Raw genomic sequence first — 19,930 nt, forward strand, 5'->3', positions numbered from 1 at the left:
CTTAATTTTGTACCTAGAGTCAAATACTTTCTGTGGCACACACTACTGGTTAACACAGAGGGCATGATAGGTCACCAAAATTATTCTGAAGTGTGCCAGGCCTTGCAGTCCCAAGATAGAAGGGGGGAGAGAATTTTGGCAGGCAATAAAATGGCCTTGTCGACCCCACCCTCCCCCCCTTCTAATTTCCTTAATTTTGTGGCTTGAGTCAAATACTTTCTATAGAACAAACTTCACGTCAGGATAGGCAACCGAAATTATTAATTCATGTAGGTGTGTTATATTAAACATAGAGGAGGGAGCAAAATGTAGGCAAGCAATAAACATTTCAGAACAACTACTTGTCGAATAAGACATGGGAGAGATGACACATTTTGGCAAAGATATTTATTTATAGACTAATAGACTTGAAACACATAGCCAAACCGAAAACTGCAGACATTACTTGTGCCTCCCTCGCGATCGAACCGACAAAAATAAAATGAAACGCAGCCTAACTTGATCAGAAATCTCAACAAGCAAGCAAGTCGCAGCAATGAAGATTTGAGTGCGTTCGCGCGAAAGGAGGGAGAATTTTGTCAGGGGGAGCTTTTCGGCACAACACCTGTTCTCGCCTACACATACTGTATTTTCCCAGTTTTATTTTCCTACGACGATCAATTAAATCGAGTTAAGGAGGAAACGGACACATTTTCAGCCTGAATGCAGGATGTTTTATTTACGAGCCGGTCCACGGCGGACACCAGTGTATTTCCGGCTGTGCACATAGAAGTCGGACGTAAAATAAAAAACGACGTAAAACGAATAGCCTAATACTGCCATCTTGCTGCTGGTTGGGCTACTATTATTACTGATTTATAAACAATCTATAGTCCATAAACTACTTATGAATCCTTTGTCTTTTAAACTTTTAACGTTATATTGTTTGGTTACAAACTATATAAAAACGTGATGCCATTCTGCATCCATAGCTTCTTCCAGTTTCTTCCAGTTACGAATTTGAGTGTAACGTTAGTAGGCTAGGCTACATTTATCCAGCCCTACAGCAAACCAAGTGGTGGGTCTTTCGGCGAAAACATAAATTAAGGATTGTGCCTTTATTGTGACAGACCGTTTCATGGTGATCGGAGATAAATAGCATAGTAGCCTATAGTTGGTGTGGGGTCTAGTTCACCATGTGCTCATGGCAACACTGTATCAATAATGCAAACTTCTAAATAAAGGTTACTCACGCAGGTAAAACAAGCGGACCTGACACGTCGAGTGTGTCTAGGAGCACTGACTGAGCGCAACCACGATGGTAAGCAAGTTATTCCAGTGAAATCGTTGTTATGTACAATAGTTGGCTCATAGTTAGATGTAGCATCCACTATAAATAGTTAGTTGCATATAAAAGTGACGTGCTTCTCTTGTTTTGTTACAGGCAAAGTTCCTGACTCAAGACCAAATAAATGGTAAGACGCGTTAGACTGTGCACATATTGCACATGCTATGTTGAATTGGATAAAGGTGATCATTTTAGGCGAGTACGGCACAAGGCAGGATTGTTTATCACATGTCAAATTAATCGTGGGTATTCATTTAATTTAATTCCTGGTATGCACAACCTGTTTATAATCGTTTAATTTTGCGTTACTGTCTGAGAATGTCCACTATCTTGATGATTGCAGTTTGAATAGTCTCTGATTAATACTCAAGAAATTGGCGAATAAAATGAAAACTACTACATGTTCACAGAAGCATACATTCCAGGACTACTTCTTATTGCTTGATGTTGATATGAACAGACTTTTATTCCACGTAATTTTCCGTGTGCCTGCCACAACACAATGCACCCCATTTGTGTCAACGTTCCTGTTGCGAAGACACACACAATGCATCACTTATATCACCAGTCTTTTGATAGTTTCTTCTTTTGTTGTCAAATGTAGATCATAAAACTGTTCAACAATATTTTGAATAGGATGTTACAGACTGTGGAGGACTAGTTTACATATACCAATATATAGCCTACTAATATAGAATACTATGTCTGATTGGTGCTATCATGCATGCACCTAGCCCAAGATGTACTCTTAAGGTTCCTAACGTTACCTTTAGGTCCAAGGACATGTTATTTTCAGAGGTAGACTGACTCTGGCAGCCAAATACTCCATCTAAACGTGAATTGATTCTTGATTGCAATACGGCTCTAGAAACATCTCACATTAAAATAATTTCACAAATGCAAAATATACACTTACTGTTTTAACCAGCTTCATCACAGTTGCAGCCAACAGTATTTTTCAGTGACAACACGTTTCTGGCGGCCTACTTCCGTTACACACAGGTGTTCCGAGCATGCTAGATAGCTAGTTAGCACAGGTGGTCCCTCTGTCTTCCGTAAACATACGCTGTAACATGAATATATCGCCGTGTGGGAACACTAACCCTAACCGTATAAAGGTGTGTATCAATTTCACCTTATTTAAAAAAACATTTTTTGCTGATATGAAAGATAAGGTCCTTATGCTTCCAAAACCATACTGCAAGCAATTCGTGTTAATGTTCAGACCCAGACTTGGGGCTCTTAACAAAACTCCCCTGTACAGAAGACGCTTTCGTCCAATGACTCTTATGTATAATGTAATGGAACTGAGAGTCATGATCAAGGGCTAGTATACAGTGCACCATGCAACCCATATATATTTCTATGGCCCTTCTGTTTGCCTTTCAGTAGGCAGCCTGTGCTCTCCTCTGTGTGATTGAAGCAGATCCTGACGGCTGTAATCCTTCAAAGATTAATGAGCGGTGACTGCAGATACTGCCTCGATTAAGACTGACCTGTATCTCCCATTGAAGAGTATAATGCTCTAGTTCAGTTTAAGCCAGCAGATCCAATTTGCTTGCTTACAACTGCGCTAAGGTTGGACAGGCGTCCTGTGTAGATTAAGACAAAATATGGCTCCGAATACATACCTCAATCCAGGTATGAGAACTGCGTTGTACTCTGAATTGTCCCATTATCACAACTGTTACACAGAGAAGATTGAACAACTCTTATCTGCTAGCTAGCATGATCATTTTCTCAGTGTAACAGTTGGGATAATGGGACAATTCGGAGTACAACACATTTCTCATCCCTGGATTGAGGTCCGTTTTTCGAGCCTTATGCTTAACACAGTGAGTTTAACAGCATGCCTTGCCCTTAACTGCACACACAACTAACATCAACAACATGCATGATAGTCAATTTCTCTTTAACCCTCAACCATGAAAGACTACTTCCCTTCTAGTCTTTTTAAGAAACATTTGTATGTTGAAAATGCCTAACCACTTGTGTAATCTATTTGCATACACTTCAAAAACAGACATACCCCACCAGACACGCCATGATGGGTTTCATCACGGTACCCAAACCAAAAACAGATTTAACTTAAAAAAAACAGATAAACATATTCTATCACAGCGCCTCTCCTCTTTCTAAATATTTCATTTAACTGTACTGTGTATAAGAACATGAATCTGTACAGTGACCTCCAAAAGTATTGGGACAGTGACACATTTTTTGTTGTTTTGGCTCTGTACCCCGGCATTTGAAATGCACAATGACTATGGGTTTGGACTGTCAAGTGCAATTTGAGGGTATTTTCATCCATATAGGTTGAACCGTTTTGAAATTACAGCACTTTTTGTACATAGTCCCTTCATTTTAGGGGACCAAAAGTATTGGGACAAATTCACTTATATGTGTATTAAAGTAGTAAAAAGTTAAGTATTTGATCCCTTATTCATAGCACGCAATAACTACATCAAGCTTGTGACTTTACACATTTGTTTGATGCATTTGCTGTTTGTTTTGGTTGCGTTTCAGATGATTTTGTGCCTAATAGAAATTAATGGTAAATAATGTATTGTGTCATTTTGGAGCCACTTTTATTGTAAATAAGAATAGAATATGTTTCTAAAGAACTAAATAATAGTTCTCATAGCCTTTAGCCGTACCCTTATCCTTCTCCTCCTCTGTTCCTCTAGTGATGTAGAGGTTAATCCAGGCCCGGCAGCGCCTAGCTCCACTCCCATTCTCCAGGCACTCTCATTTGTTGACTTCTCTAACCGTAAAAGCCTTGGTTTCATGCAAGTTAACATTAGAAGCCTCCTCCCTAAGTTTGTTTTATACACTGCTTTAGCACACTCTGCCAACTCGGATCTCCTAGCCGTGTCTGAATCCTGGCTTAGGAAGGCCACCAAAAATCCTTACATTTCCATCCCTAACTATAACATTTTCCGACAAGATAGAACTGCCAAAGGGTGCGGAGTTACAATCTACTGCAGAGTTCTGTCATACTATCCAGGTCTGTGCCCAAACAATTCGAGCTTCTACTTTAAAAAATCCACCTTTCCAGAAACAAGTCTCTCACCGTTGCCGCTTGCTATAGACCACCTTCAGCCCCCAGCTGTGCCCTGGACACCATATGTGAATAGATTGCCCCCCATCTATCTCCAGAGCTCGTACTGTTAGGTGACCTAAACTTGGACATGCTTAACACCTCAGCCGTCCTACAATCTAAGCTAGATGCCCTCAATCTCACACAAATTATCAATGAACCTACCAGGTACAACCCCTAATCAGTAAACACGGGCACACGCATAGATATCATCCTGACCAACCTGCCCTCCAAATACACCTCTGCTGTCTTCAACCAGGATCTCAGCGATCACTGCCTCATTGCCTGCGTCCGTAATGGATCTGCGGTCAAACGACCACCCCTCATCACTGTCAAACGCTCCCTAAAACACTTCAGCGAGCAGGCCTTTCTAATCAAACTGGCCCGGGTATCCTAGAAGGATATTGACCTCATTCCGTCAGTAGAGGATGCCGGGTTTTTCTTTAAAAGTGCTTTCCTCACCATCTTAAATAAGCATGCCCCATTCAAAAAAAATGTAGAACCAGGAACAGATATAGCCCTTGGTTCACTCCAGACCTGACTGCCCTTGACCAGCACAAAAACATCCTGTGGCGTTCTGCATTAGCATCGAATAGCCCCCGCAATATGAAACTTTTCATGGAAGTTAGGAACCAATGTACACAGGCAGTTAGGAAAGCAAAGGATAGCTTTTTCAAACAGAAATTTGCATGCTGTAGAACAAACTCCAAAAAGTTCTGGGACACTGTAAAGCCAATGGAGAATAAGAGCACCTCCTCCCAGCTTCCCACGGGACTGAGGCTAGGAAACATTGTCGCGACCGATAAATCCACGATAGAGAATTTCAATAAGCATTTTTCTACGGCTGGCCATGCTTTCCACCTGGCTACCCCTACCCTGGTCAACAGCCCTTCACCCCCCACATCAACTTGCCCAAGCCTCCCCCATTTCTCCTTCACCTAAATCCAGATAGCTGATGTTCTGAAAGAGCTGCAAAATTTGGACCCCTACAAATCAGCTGGGCTAGACAATCTGGACCCTCTCTTTCTAAAATTATCCGCCACAATTGTTGCAACCCCTATTACTAGCTTGTTTAACCTCTCTTATCATCTCAGAACCCTAAAGATTGGAAAGCTGCCGCGGTCATCCCCCTCTTCAAAGGGGGAGACACTCTAGACCCAAACTGTTACAGACCTATATCTATACTACCCTGCCATTCTAAAGTCTTCGAAAGCCAAGGTAACAAACAGATCACCGACCATTTCGAATATCACCGTACCTTCTCCGCTATGCAATCTGGTTTCCAAGCTGGTCATGGGTGCACCTCAGTCACGCTCAAGGTCCTAAACGATATCATAACCGCCATCGATAAAAGACAATACTGTGCAGCCGTATTCATCGACCTGGCCAAGGCTTTCGACTCTGTCAATCACCACATTCTTATCGGCAGACTCAATAGCCTTGGTTTCTCAAATGACTGCCTCGCCTGGTTCACCAACTACTTCTCAGACAGAGTTCAGTGTGTCAAATCGGAGGGCCTGTTGTCCGGACCTCTGGCAGTCTCTATGGGGGTGCCACAGGGGTCAATTCTCGGGCCGACTCTTTTCTCTGTATACATCAATGATGTCGCTCTTGCTGCTGGTGATTCTCTGATCCACCTCTACGCAGACGACACCATACTTCCGGCCCTTCTTTGGACACTGTGTTAACTAACCTCCAGACGAGCTTCAATGCCATACAACTCTCCTTCCGTGGCCTCCAACTGCTCTTAAATGAAAGTAAAACTAAATGCAGGCTCTTCAACCGATTGCTGCCCGCACCTGCCCGCCCGTCCAGCATCACTACTCTGGACGGTTCTGACTTAGGTATTTGTAGTTGTCCACATATTCTAGGTGTCTGGTTAGACTGCAAACTCTCCTTCCAGACTCACATTAAGCATCTCCAATCCAAAATTAAATCTAGAACTTCTAGAGCTTCCTATTTCTAGAGCTTCCTATGCTGCCATGTTTGGCAGCATCCTTCACTCATGCTGCCAAACATGCCCTCGTAAAACTGACTATCCTACCGATCCTTGACTTCGGTGATGTCATTTACAAAATAGCATCCAACACTCTACTCAGCAAATTGGATGCAGTCTATTACAGTGCCACCCGTTTTGTCACCAAAGCCCCATATACTACCCACCACTGCGACCTGTATGCTCTAATTGGCTGGCCCTCGCTTCATATTCGTCGCCAAACCCACTGGCTCCAGGTCATCTATAAGTCTTTGCTAGGTAAACCCCCACCTTATCTCAGCTCACTGGTCACCATAGCAGCACCCACCCGTAGTACGCACTCCAGTAGGTATATTTCACTGGTCACCCCCAAAGCCAATTCCTCCTTTGGCCACCTTTCCTTACAGTTCTCTGCTGCCAATGACTGGAACGTATTGCAAAAATCACTGAAGCTGCAGACTCATCTCTCCCAAACTAACTTTAAGCACTTTAAGTCAGAGCAGCTTACACATATCTGCACCTGTATATAGCCCATCTGTAAATAGCCCATCCAACTACCTCATCCCCATATTGTTATTTATTTTCTTGCTCCTTTGCACCCCAGTATCTCTACTTGCACATTCATCTTCTACACATCTATCACTCCAGTGTTTAATTGCAATTACTTCGCCACTACTGCCTATTTATTGCTTTACCTCCCTAATCTTACCTCATTTGCACACACTGTATATGGACTTTTCTATTGCATTGACTGTACGTTTGTTTATTCCATGTGTAACTCTGTGTTGTTGTTTGTGTCGCACTGCTTTGCTTTATCTTGGCCAAGCCACAGTTGTAAATGAGAACTTGTTCTCAACTAGCCTACCTGGTTAAATAAAGGTCAAATATATATTTTTTAATTAAAATAAATTAAAAACTTCTACATTAATGTGGATGTTATGCTACCGTGATTACGAATAATACTGAATGGATCATGAATAATGATGAATGAGAAAGTTAGACAAATATCATACCCCCAAGACATTCTAACCTCTCACCATTACAATAACAGGGGAGGTTTGCATTTTTTTTTGGGGGGGGGGGGGTTGATATTTGTACATCGGTAACTTTCTCACTCATCATTATTCACATTTCATTCAGGATTATCCGTAATCATGGTAGCATCCACATTAGTGTTAAAGTATTTAGAAACATATTCTATTCTTATTTACAATAAAAGTGACTCCAGAATAACACAATACATTATTTACCATTAATTTCTATTGGGCACAAAATCATTTGAAACACAACCAAAATGACACAATACATTATTTACCATTAATTTCTCAATATTAGAAAGATGTTCTTAATGTCTAACTTCTATTTTTTATTTAAAATGTAATATCTTATGTTGTTCTTGTCTATAACTGTTCTGTACTTACAGTGCATTTGGAAAGTATTCAGATGCCTTTTTCCACATTTTGTTACATTACAGCCTTTTTCTAAAATGAATGAAATTATTTGTTTTCCTCATTAATCTATACACAATACCCCATAATGACAAAGTGAAAAAAAGTTTGATATTTTTGCTTATTATTTTTTTGCTTTTTTGGGGGGGTTTATTTAAAAAAATAAAAAACAGAAATACCTTATTTACATGAGTTTTCAGACCCTTTGCTATGAGACTTGAAATTGAGCTCAGGTGCATCCTGTTTCCATTGATCATCCTTGAAATGTATCTACAACTTGATTGGAGTCCACCTGTGTTATTTTCAATTGATTGGACATGATTTGGAAAGGCACACACCTGTCTATATAACATTTACATTTACATTTAAGTCATTTAGCAGACGCTCTTATCCAGAGCGACTTACAAATTGATAAGGTCCCACAGTTGACAGTGCATGTCAGAGCAAAAACTAAGCCATGAGGTCGAAGGAATTGTCTGTAGAGCTCCGAGACAGGATTGTGTTGTGGCACAGATTTGGGGAAGGGTACCAAAAAAATTCTGCAGCATTGAAGGTCCCCAAGAACACAGTGGCCACCATCATTAAATGGAAGAAGTTTGGAACCACCAACTCTTCCTAGAGCTGGCCGCCCGGCCAAACTGAGCAATCGGGGGAGAAGGGCCTTGGTCAGGGAGGTGATCAAGAACCTGAAGGTCACTCTGACAGAGCTCCTCTGTGGAGATGGGAGAACCTTCCAGAAGGACAACCATCTCTGCAGCACTCCACAAATCAGGCCTTTATGGTAGAGTGGCCAGACGGAAGCCAATCCTCAGTAAAGGGCACATTGCAGCCCGCTTGGAGTTTGCCAAAAGGCAGCTAAAGGACTCTCAGAACATGAGAAACAATATTAAAATCGAATCAAATTTGGTCACATACGCCGAATAAAACAGGTGTAGACCTTACCGTGAAATGCTTACTTACAAGCCCTTAACCAACAGTTCAAGAAATAGAGTTAATAAAATATTTACTAAATAAACTAAAGTGGGGGAAAAAAATCAAATTAATCAAAAAGTAACACAAGAAATGTACATAACAATAATGAGGCTATTTACAAGGGGTACCGGTACTGAGTCAATGTGCAGGGGTACAGGTTAGTCAAGGTAATTTGTAAAGTCATGCATAGATAATAAACAGCGTGTAGCAGCAGTATAAAAACAAAGGGGGATCAATGTAAATAGTCTGGGTGGCCATTTGATTAGTTGTTCAGCAGTCTTATGGCTTGGGGGTAGAAGCTGTTGAGAAGCCTTTTGGTCCTAGACCTGGCACTCCGGTACCACTTGCCATGCGGTAGCAGAGAGAACAGTCTATGACTTGGGTGAATGGAGTCTGACAATTTTTTGGGGCCTTCTTCTGACACCGCCTAGTATATAGGTCCTGGATGTCAGGAAGCTTGGCCCCAGTGATGTACTGGGCCGTACGCACAACCCTCTGTAGCGCCTTACGGTCAGATGCCGAGCAGTTGCCATACCAGGCAGTGATGCAACCGGTCAGGATGCTCTCGAGGGTGCAGCTGTAGAACTTTTTGAGGATCTAGGGACCCATGCCAAGTCTTTTCAGTCTCCTGAGGTGGAAAATGTGTTGTCTTGCCCTCTTCACAACTGTCTTGGTGTGTTTGGACCATGATAGTTTGTTGGTGATGTGGACACCAAGGAACTTGAAACTTTCAAACTGCTCCAATTCAGTCCCGTCGATGTTAATGGGGGCGTGTTCGGCCGTCCTTTTCCTATAGTCCACGATCAGCTCCTTTGTCTTGCTCACATTGAGAGAGAGGTTGTTGTCCTGGCACCCCACTGCCAAGTCTCTGACCTCGGTATAGGCTGTCTCATCGTTGTCGGTGATCAGGCCTACCACTGTTGTCGTCAGCAATGTGCAGTAGCTAATCGTGATCTTAATAAACTAAACAGAACCTATTGAATTAGAGGGATTAGAACGCTCTTGAAACCTCTGACCATGGAAATTTGACAGGTAAACTCATGGGTACACAAAACATGTCTGACAGTCCATCTATTATGGCATAATTGACCTGTAGGGGGATGTCTGTTCTATTCATTCTATTTCTATGGTTTGACCTCAGGGGAATAACCATTAGAAGCCTACATAGACATACCTAGAAGAGCTGAGGAAATGTGACAACCTCTTCTTTCTCACAGAATTCAAGGAATGCTTTTCACTCTATGACAAGAAGCACAAGGGTAAAATTGAGGCCAAGGACCTGATTATAGTCATGCGCTGCTTGGGGGTCAGCCCCACTTTCATTGAGGTGGACAGACACCTGCAAATCTCCAAGATTGGTACGCATGTCTGTCTGTCTGTCTGTCTGTCTGTCTGTCTGTCTGTCTGTCTGTCTGTCTGTCTGTCGGTCTGCCCGTCCGCCCACTTGTCTGTCTGCACGCCTGCATGTCTGTCTTTCAATATCTTGTCATTGCTAAACTATCCCTTTCAATAAATACATTTTCTAATCAACAAATCATTTGATCGATCATTCAATCAATCACTCTCCTTCCGTAACACTAGATAAGTGCGGAGAGCTGGACTTCTCCACCTTCCTGACCATGATGCACCAGCAGATCCAGCAGGAGGACCCCAGAGCAGAGATTCTGGAGGCCATGAGGATGACGGACAAGCAGAAGAAGGGCTACATCCTGTCCTCGGAGCTCCGGGCCAAGCTCACCGGGCTGGGAGAGAAGCTCACTGATAAAGAAGGTAAGGGTCATAAAACACACATGCCACATGTATACAAGAGTGTAGAGTGTATGCATGTGCATTTTGTTTGTTTGTTCAAACCCCGCACATCCAGAATCACAAGTGTGCATTATTGTACCAACTTAACAACATTTCTATGGTAGTAAATGTAATTGAATTACTTTGTTACTTTATTACACTGATACTGTATATTCTGTTTGAACACTTGAACATTTGACATACAGTACCAGTCAAAAGTGTGGACACACCTACTCATTCCAGGGTTTGTCTTTATTTTTACTATTTTCTACATTGTAGAATATTAGTGGAGACATCAAACTATGAAATAACACATATGGAATCATGTAGTAACAAATATATTTTATATTTGAGATTCTTCAAAGTAGCCACCCTTTGCCTTGATGACAGCTTTGCACACTCTTGGCATTCTCTCAACCAGCTTCATGAGGTAGTCACCTGGAATGCATTTCAATTAACAGGTGTGCTTTGTTTAAAAGTTAATTTGTGGAATATATTTCCTTCTTAATGCATTTGAGCCAATCAGTTGTGTTGTGACAAGGAAGGGGTGGTATACAGAAGATAGCCCTATTTGGTAAAATACCAAGTCCATATTATGGCAAGAACAGCTCAAAGAGAAACGACAGTCCATCACTACTTTAAGACATGAAGGTCAGTCGATCCGGAAAATTAAGAACTTTGAAACTTTCTTCAAGTGCAGTCGCAAAAACCATCAAGCGCTATGATGAAACTGGCTCTCATGAGGACCGCCACAGGAAAGGAAGACCCAGAGTTACCTCTGCTGCAGCGGATAAGTTCATTAGAGTTACCAGCCTCAGAAATTGCAGCCCAAAGACACCTCAGGCCTTCATGGTCGAATTGCTGCAAAGAAACCACTACTATAGGACTCCAATAATAAGAAGAGACTTGCTTGGGCCAAGAAACACGAGCAATGGACATTAGACCGGTGGATATCTGTCCTTTGGTCTGATGAGTCCAAATTTGTGATTTTTGGTTCCAACCGCAGAGTAAGTGAACGGAGGATCTCCGCATGTGTGGTTCCCACCGTAAAACATGGAGGAGGTGTGATGGTGTGAGAGTGCTTTTCTGGTTACACTGTGTGATTTATTTAGAATTCAAGGCACACTTAACCAGCATGACTACCACAGCATTCTGCTGAGATACGCCATCCCATCTGGTTTGCGCTTAGTGGGACTATCATTTGTTTTTCAACAGGACAATGACCCAACACACCTCCAGGCTGTGTAAGGGCTATTTGACCAAGAAGGAGAGTGATGGAGTGCTGCATCAGATGACCTGGTTTCCACAGTCACCCGACCTCAACCCAATTGAGATGGTTTGGGATGAGTTGGACTGCAGAGTGAAGGAAAAGCAGCCAACAAGTGCTCAGCATATGTGGGAACTCCTTCAAGACTGTTGGAAAAGCTAGTTGAGTGAATGCCAAGTGTGCACGGATGTCATCAAAGCAAAGGGTGGCTACTTTGAAGAATCTAAAAAAATTTTTTATTTGTTTAACACTTTTGGTTACTACATGATTCCATATGTGTTATTTCATAGTTTGTTTTTACGATTATTCTGCAATGTAGAAAATAGTAAAAATAAAGAAAACCCTTGAATGAGTTGGTGTGTCAACTTTTGACTGGTACTTTGTGTGGCAGAGATGATTGTATGATTTTATGACCAGTAGTCATAAAACGTCTTAAAACATTCAAAGACCAGTGATGAAATTACTAGATTTGATTAATTAAGTTGTGTGGGTGTCATCGTCTCACTTCCCTGTAGTTGACGAGCTGCTGAAAGAGACTGGCGTGGGACCAGACGGATGTGTCCACTACGAGGAGTTTGCCAAAACAATGACCCTTCCTTCTACAAACTGCTGAGCAGCCATCAGGCCGAACACGATCATACTGTACCACAAAAGTGCACTGATTCAAAGCATCTGCATGCGGGCTGCCCACTAACAACATGTTGAGATGAGAAGTTATTTTTTTCTTTATTAGCTTTGAGGTATGTGTTTCTATTGTTATTACGTTTTCCATGATATAGATTTGTATGTTGAAGGAAGTAATGGTGTGCCTGGTTGAAACGTCTGCTCTTTAAATATTTAGCTAATACTAACTGGCATTGTTATAGGTTATCACTTTTACCAAGTAATCATTAAAAAGCCCACTGACATCACAAAGTAATGACATTGTTCTTATTGATACAAGAGCAACTTGATTTCTTGATAATAAATGGACCAATCATTTTGGGTCCAAATTTGCTGTAAAATTGTTTTTATGTAAATGTGAATACGCTTTGTAGGTTTGGATCAAACAATCTCTCATGGAGAAAATTTGTAAACCAGTGGTAGTTTATGTGGTGTGGCAAAATGAATACGCCTTTTCTGGGGCCTGGAGTTTTTCCTGATCTCATGTCCTGGTCAGCTAAAACTCTGGGTCCTATTCGTAGGATATGACAAAATAGCATTATTATAGATAGCTTCCCTTTTCGTCTGTGCTATGACTATAGGGCTAGGTTTGTTCTTGTCAGGTCATGTGAATTGGAAACACTCCTGGCCTAAAGTGGACCCTTCAAACTACCACAAATCTTATTATTCATTCCGAATCTGATATCAAAAGAGCCAGAGACTACAACTTTAATGGACAACATACTCTGTAGTTTAGTGAACTATTATAGCAGGGCTGAGCGTAATGCTTACAATGGTTTTAAATATTATAATATCTATACACACACAATGTTAACTCTTAAGTATCCTTTCCCTTTTTTCAATTTTCGCCTGAAATGACATATCCAAATCTATCTGCCTATAGCTCAGGCCCTGAAGCAAGGATATGCATATTCTCGGTACCATTTGAAAGGAAACACTTTGAAGTTTGTGTAAATTTGAAAGGAATGTAGGAGAATATAACACAATAGATCTGGTAAAAGATAAAACCAACAGTTTTTTTGAATTTTATTGTACCATCATCTTTGAAAATCAAGAGAAAGGCCAAAATGCATTTTTTTCCAGCCCAGCTGCAATTTAGATTTTGGCCATTAGATGACAGCAGTATATGTGCAAAGTTTAGACTGATCCAATGAACCATTGCATTTCTGTTCAACATTTTGTGTCAAGACTGCCCAAATATGCCTAATTTGTTTATTAATAACTTTGTTAAAAATTGTGCACTCTCCTCAAACAATAGCATGGTATTCTTTCACTGTAATAGCTACTGTAAATTGGACAGTGCAGTTAGATTAACAAGAATTTAAGCTTTCTGCCAATATCAGATATGTCTATGTCCTGGGACATTTTCTTGTTACTTACCTCATGCTAATCACATTAGCCTACGTTAGTTCAACTGTCCCGTGGACGGGACAACGATCCTGAAGAAGTTTTAAGCAGTGGACTTAAAAGAAAAAAAGAGGTTTCAATGTAGAAAACGATTTAAATTTTGTCACAACCTATTATTTGTTCATCTGACTGCAGTGCTCATCTGAAATGTATTCTGTGAGCTTTATGTAAGGCAGGGTTACATTATAATCCTACAGACGTAGAACCATTTAAGTGCTTTTTGAAAGAAATTGATTTTATGAATCATAAAAGTATGGAAAATACTGTAAGTGTTAAATCAAAAACTAGCAACTATAATTGAAAGAGAGAACTGTGATGAAATTATCTTTCAATAATTACACTTTTGATGTCATATACAGATAAAAAAAGATCAATATTTGACCATATCAGAATTTTTCTCACACATATATGGTTGTTCGTTGCAAGGGTTCATTTAACACTATACACCAGATTTCATCAACTAGATTCAGCTGCGGGATTTTTTCTTGAACAGATGATCGGGGGTCCGGAACATAATTACAAATCATTTATAGACAGCAAATTGACCTCAAGAAGCCGAATACAATATAATGTTAAACATTTCAAACCTTGCTTACATTTGTATACAATCACAATTTTCTCTTTATTATGCGTGGGAATACTTGGGAATAAATGTCTTTAGTTAAAATCACTTGGAGCTGATTTCTTGATTTTTAGTCTATTATGTCCAGCAAATAACAAAAAAAATATATATGCTCTGAAAACTTGGGTGTCCAAATAAAATTTGTCAGCGTGCCACCAATTAGGGAACCCTGCTTTACACAGTAGACTTTGTTACACTTTTTCATTTTTTATTGAACTAGACAAGTCAGTTAAAAACAAATTCTTATTTACAATGATGGCCTACCCTGGCCTATTGTGCACCTCCCTATGGGACTCCCAATCACAGCCAGATGTGATACAGCCTGGATTTGAACCAGGGACTGTAGTGACACCTCTTCGCAGTGCCTTAGACCGCTGCGCCACTTGGGAGCCGGAGCCCGAGTGACTTTAAATCATAACACCATTAACCTTGTGTTGTTGGCCTGGCCTCCATCTGGCCCACCAGATGGTTGGTTCTCTGGCACTCACTGTAGGAACTGATTGCCTGTCAAATCCATATATTCAATCATTAAATCAACTACTTTCAACATTTTCATTGAAAATAATATCCCCCTTTTTATGAAGTAGATTTTATTGAATGCCACTTATTCTGTTGTACTATATTCCAACCAAACCTGCATTACCAGTTCATATCAGTAGGTGACACTATGCACTAGCTAGTTGAAAAAGACTGATGCCATGATGGCTGCCTGTCTCTGTATTTGTAAAAGATGGTAGTGCTAGAATCCATAAATGGTTTCTTTCTGCATTAGCCATTTATCTGTTATGGTTGGACAAACGTGTACATATTGTCTGTTTAGATTGCTCTGGGTGGCGTAGTGGTCTAGGGCACTGCATCGCAGTGCTAGCTGCGCCACCAGAGTCTCTGGGTTCGCGCCCAGGCTGGGCTGGGTTCGCGCCCAGGCTCTGTCGCAGCCGGCCGCAACCGGGAGGTCCGTGGGGCGACGTACAATTGTCATAGCGTCGTCCGGGTTAGGGAGGGTTTGGCCGGTAGGGATATCCTTGTCTCAGTATGTAATAAAATGTATGCACTCTACTGTAAGTCGCTCTGGATAAGAGCGTCTGCTAAATGATAAAAATGTGGTGGAATTTGTAGATGCATTACTTTTAAGACAGTGACATTTTCACCACAATCATTTGTGAATAATCACCAGCAGTGGAAATAAAATAATATGCCAACGTTACTGGATCAACAAACTGGCTGACTAATATTTTCAAGAACTTCAGAATCCCTTGTCTTTTGGTAGCAGCAACAGATCGTTTCATCTTCTTTATCCTGTGCCAAAAACATTTATTAAGAATCTAGATTTCCATCCAATTGGCGACATGTGCATATTAAAAACAATATGCACATTAAAAACAATATGCACATTTTCCCACCAGAGATGTTTCCATCAAATTGACTTGTTGCAGATAAAAGACTGTGTGATGACATAGTGCACATAAAACCTTACATTTAAATTCCCAAATGTACTGAATAGAAAATAAAAGTTAAATGTTTTTTTTCCCCCCGTAAGGCCTTTCATAGCATTTTTTAAACCGACATGTACTTTACCCACATAAAAAGGTTGGATGTATACCTGGTTAGAGAGTCAAAATTATAAACAAACTCCTGGTGGCATGATTGCATCAACCTAGCTAGCTAATGTTAGCTATCTAGCTAAGCTACTTAAATTACATTTGTAGTTTAGTTAGCTAGCTACAGATTGGATCATTCTAGCTCATTTTAGAGGACGACTAAACTGCTTTAATAAAGAGATACTTCAGGATTTTGCAATGTTGCCCTTTATCTACTTCCCCAGAGTCAGGTGAACTTGTGGATACCATTTTATGCTACCAGATACCCATAGACTTCCAGGCACTGCGCTAACGCTAGTTAGCATTGGCTTGTGAAAGTACCTCTAACTTTCTTCATACTGGACGAAGAAACATAAACATGGTATCCACGAGTTCATCTGACTCTGGGGAAGTAGATAAAGTACCTCATTGCCAAAACCCTGAAGTATCCCTTCAACACATACCTTGTTTTCCATTAAAATTTGTGTTCGCTCTATCATGAGGTAGGCAACCAGGCAGGCAGGAGAGGAGCTGGTGCAAATGTAGTTGTTGACAGCTGTGGTTGATAAGGCGCTGTAGCTAAGAGACCCCTGTGACTGACAAGTGAATCCACCTGTCACATTGAGCATGGGGATTAATGCGTGAGTATATATGCGTTCAGTATATAAAACAAATGGGCTGAAATTGGGGAAGGTACTATGTCAACTTGGCCAATAAATAACACCTGCTTTCTTTTCTGATGCTAAACATTTTTCTATATTTTCTATGACATGAACTAAGAATATGTCTGAAAAACGCTTTTACCAGACATTGAAGAGTACTCAGGCAAATGCTGTTTCGCCACACGTTTTCCGGCGGATCTGACGTAAACATCAATGGTATCGTAGATTTCATTTGATACAACGTGATGCGTGAGATAACGAGCAGCATTAGTTCAAGTGCTTTGGACAAATCACAATTTTGCAGTTAGCATCTTTCGATTTAAGGAAGAGTAGGAAAAATTTGGCCCACAAACTTGCCCGCAAAGAGGGAGTTGGAGCTCTTTGTTCCAGTTCCGATCCTCATTCGATCTCTTCTCTTAACATGTATGGACCCAGAATTTAATCGAGCATCTGACCAATTACACAAGACTTTAGTTCTGGGTTAACTGAGATTAAGCAAACATAGAATTGTATTGTGATGAAATCTTGTGGCTAACTATATTATAAACTCAGCAAAAAAGAAACGTCCTTTCACTGTGTAAATATTTGTATGAACATAACCAGATTCAACAACTGAGACATAAACTGAACAAGTTCCACAGACATGTGACTAACAGAAATGGAATAATGTATCCCTGAACAAAGGGGGGGGGGGGGGGGTCAAAATCAAAAGTAACAGTCAGTATCTGGTGTGGCCACCAGCTGCATTACTACTGCAGTGCATCTCCTCATGGACTACACCAGATTTGACAGTTCTTGCTGTGAGATGTTACCCCACTCTTCCACCAAGGCACCTGCAAGTTCCCAGACATTTCTGGGGGGAATGGCCCTAGCCCTCACCCTCCGATCCAACAGGTCACAGACGTGCTCAATGGGATTGCGATCCGGGCTCTTCGCTGGCCATGGCAGAACACTGACATTCCTGTCTTGCAGGAAATCATGCACAGAATTAGCAGTATGGCTGGTGGCATTGTCATGCTGGAGAGTCATGTCAGGATGAGCCTGCAGGAAGGGTACCACATGAGGGAGGAGGATGTCTTCCCTGTAACGCACAGCGTTGAGATTGCCTGCAATGACAACAAGCTCAATCCGATGATGCTGTGACACACTGCCCCAGACCATGACGGACCCTCCACCTCCAAATCGATCCCGCTCCAGAGTACAGGGCTCGGTGTAACGCTCATTCCTTTGACGATAAACGCGAATCCAACCATCACCCCTGGTGAGACAAAACCGCGACTTGTCAGAGAAGAGCACTTTTTGCCAGTCCTGTCTGGTCCAGCGACGGTGGGTTTGTGCCCGTAGGCGACATTGTTGCCAGTGATGTCTGGTGAAGACCTGCCTTACAACAGGCTTACAAGCCCTCAGTCTAGCTTCTCTCAGCCTATTGCGGACAGTCTGAGCATTGATTGAGGGATTGTGCATCCTGGAGTAACTGGCAGTTGTTGTTGCCATCCTGTACCTGTCCCGCAGGTGTGATGTTCAGATGTACCGATCCTGTGCAGGTGTTGTTACACGTGGTCTGCCACTGCGAGGACGATCAGCTGTCCATACTGTCTTAGGCGTCTCACAGTACGGACATTGTAATTTATTGCCCTAGCCACATCTGCAATCCTCATGCCTCCTTGCAGCATGCCTAAGGCACATTCACGCAGATGAGCAGGGACCCTGGGCAACTTTCTTTTGGTGTTTTTCAGAGTCATTAGAAAGGCCTCTTTAGTGTCCTAAGTTTTCATAACTGTGACCTTAATTGCCTACCGTGTCTTAACGACCGTTCCACATGTGCATGTTCATTAATTGTTTATGGTTCATTGAACAAGCATGGGAAACCGTGTTTAAACCCTTTACAATGAAGATCTGTGAAGTTATTTGGATTTTTACAAATTATCTTTGAAAGACCGGGTCCTGAAAAAGGGGCGTTTCTTTTTTTAAACTGAATTTAGGTGTATTTGGATTTCATAACCACCCAAACAGATACATTAACTTGAGGCAGAAAGAAGTCAGTATTGCAACTGTTTACCTAATCTTATTAGGTAATATGACTGTAAAATTAACTTTCACAAATTGATGAAAATAAAGGCAGATAAGAAATGGCTTCAGTTACTATTATTGTACAACTATAGCCATTCCTTACTTAGATGTTCCTTTTGCAATTGTGAATACAGCTGAGTAAATGGTAAACATTTTTTATTGCCAATATAATTTATTTGCCTTACAACATTGAGACATTGAGACCCAGAGTCTCTTTTTCAAGGGAGACCTGGCCAAGAAGGCAGCAACAATCAATACATTACATAATTAAAATATACTATCATGACACAAGGCGAGATCCAGATGCAGACACAGGAGGCAGATGGTTGGAGTCTTACAATGTAGGCAAGAGAACAATATCCTATACCTAGGATAGGATAAAGTAATCCTTCTAACCCCCCCCCCCCCCCTTAAAAGATTTAGATGCACTATTGTAAAGTGGTTGTTCCACTGGATATCATAAGGTGAATGCACCAATTTGTAAGTCGCTCTGGATAAGAGCGTCTGCTAAATGACTTAAATGTAAATGTAACAATGTAGGCAAGAGAATAGTCGTGAACAGGCAAAAGGTCAAAACCAGATCAGAGTTCAGGAGGTACAGAGTAGCAGAAAGGCTCGTGGTCAAGGCAGGCAGAATGGTCAGGCAGACGGGTACAGAGTCCAGAACAGGCAAGGGTCAAAACCAGGAGGGCTAGAAAAAAGAGAATAGCAACGGCAGGCGTACAGGATAACCGCTGGTTGACTTGGAACATACAAGACAAACTGGCACAGAGACAGGAAACACAGGGATAAATACACTGGGGAAGACAAGCGACACCTGGAGGGGGTGGAGACAATAATGAGGACAGGTGAAACAGATCAGGGTGTGACACACAACAATACAACAACATGATCCAGTCTAAAAAACAGCATTTACACTCCTCTGTAACAGAGTCTCCCATCAATATTTTAAATTCATTCAGTGGCACTAACATATCTAGATGAAGCATGGATTGTAGACTATTCCATGCGTCTGGTGCACAAGAAGAGAAGGCAGTCTTGCCTAATACTGT

The 19,930-nt window shown here is 41.3% G+C and overlaps 1 protein-coding gene across 2 annotated transcripts; it reads left to right on the top strand.

Moving 5' to 3' along the window:
- Positions 1-788: 788 nt before the first annotated feature.
- On the top strand, positions 789-13,286 carry calml4b (calmodulin-like 4b). 2 transcript variants are annotated; one of them, XM_039018034.1, is made up of 6 exons: positions 789-1,057; positions 1,237-1,300; positions 1,424-1,454; positions 10,040-10,180; positions 10,404-10,592; positions 12,393-12,749. In XM_039018034.1, the coding sequence occupies exons 2-6, from the start codon at positions 1,298-1,300 to the stop codon at positions 12,488-12,490; spliced, it is 462 nt and encodes a 153-aa protein (XP_038873962.1). In that variant the 5' UTR covers positions 789-1,057; positions 1,237-1,297; the 3' UTR covers positions 12,491-12,749. The 2 variants fall into 2 exon arrangements, with proteins under 2 accessions (XP_038873962.1, XP_038873963.1); XM_039018035.1 differs by having other exon boundaries at positions 789-1,300; positions 12,393-13,286.
- The last annotated feature ends 6,644 nt before the right edge of the window (positions 13,287-19,930 follow it).

This window comes from Salvelinus namaycush, chromosome 21 (genome assembly GCF_016432855.1).
Source record: "Salvelinus namaycush isolate Seneca chromosome 21, SaNama_1.0, whole genome shotgun sequence".
Taxonomy (NCBI): Eukaryota; Metazoa; Chordata; class Actinopteri; order Salmoniformes; family Salmonidae; genus Salvelinus; species Salvelinus namaycush.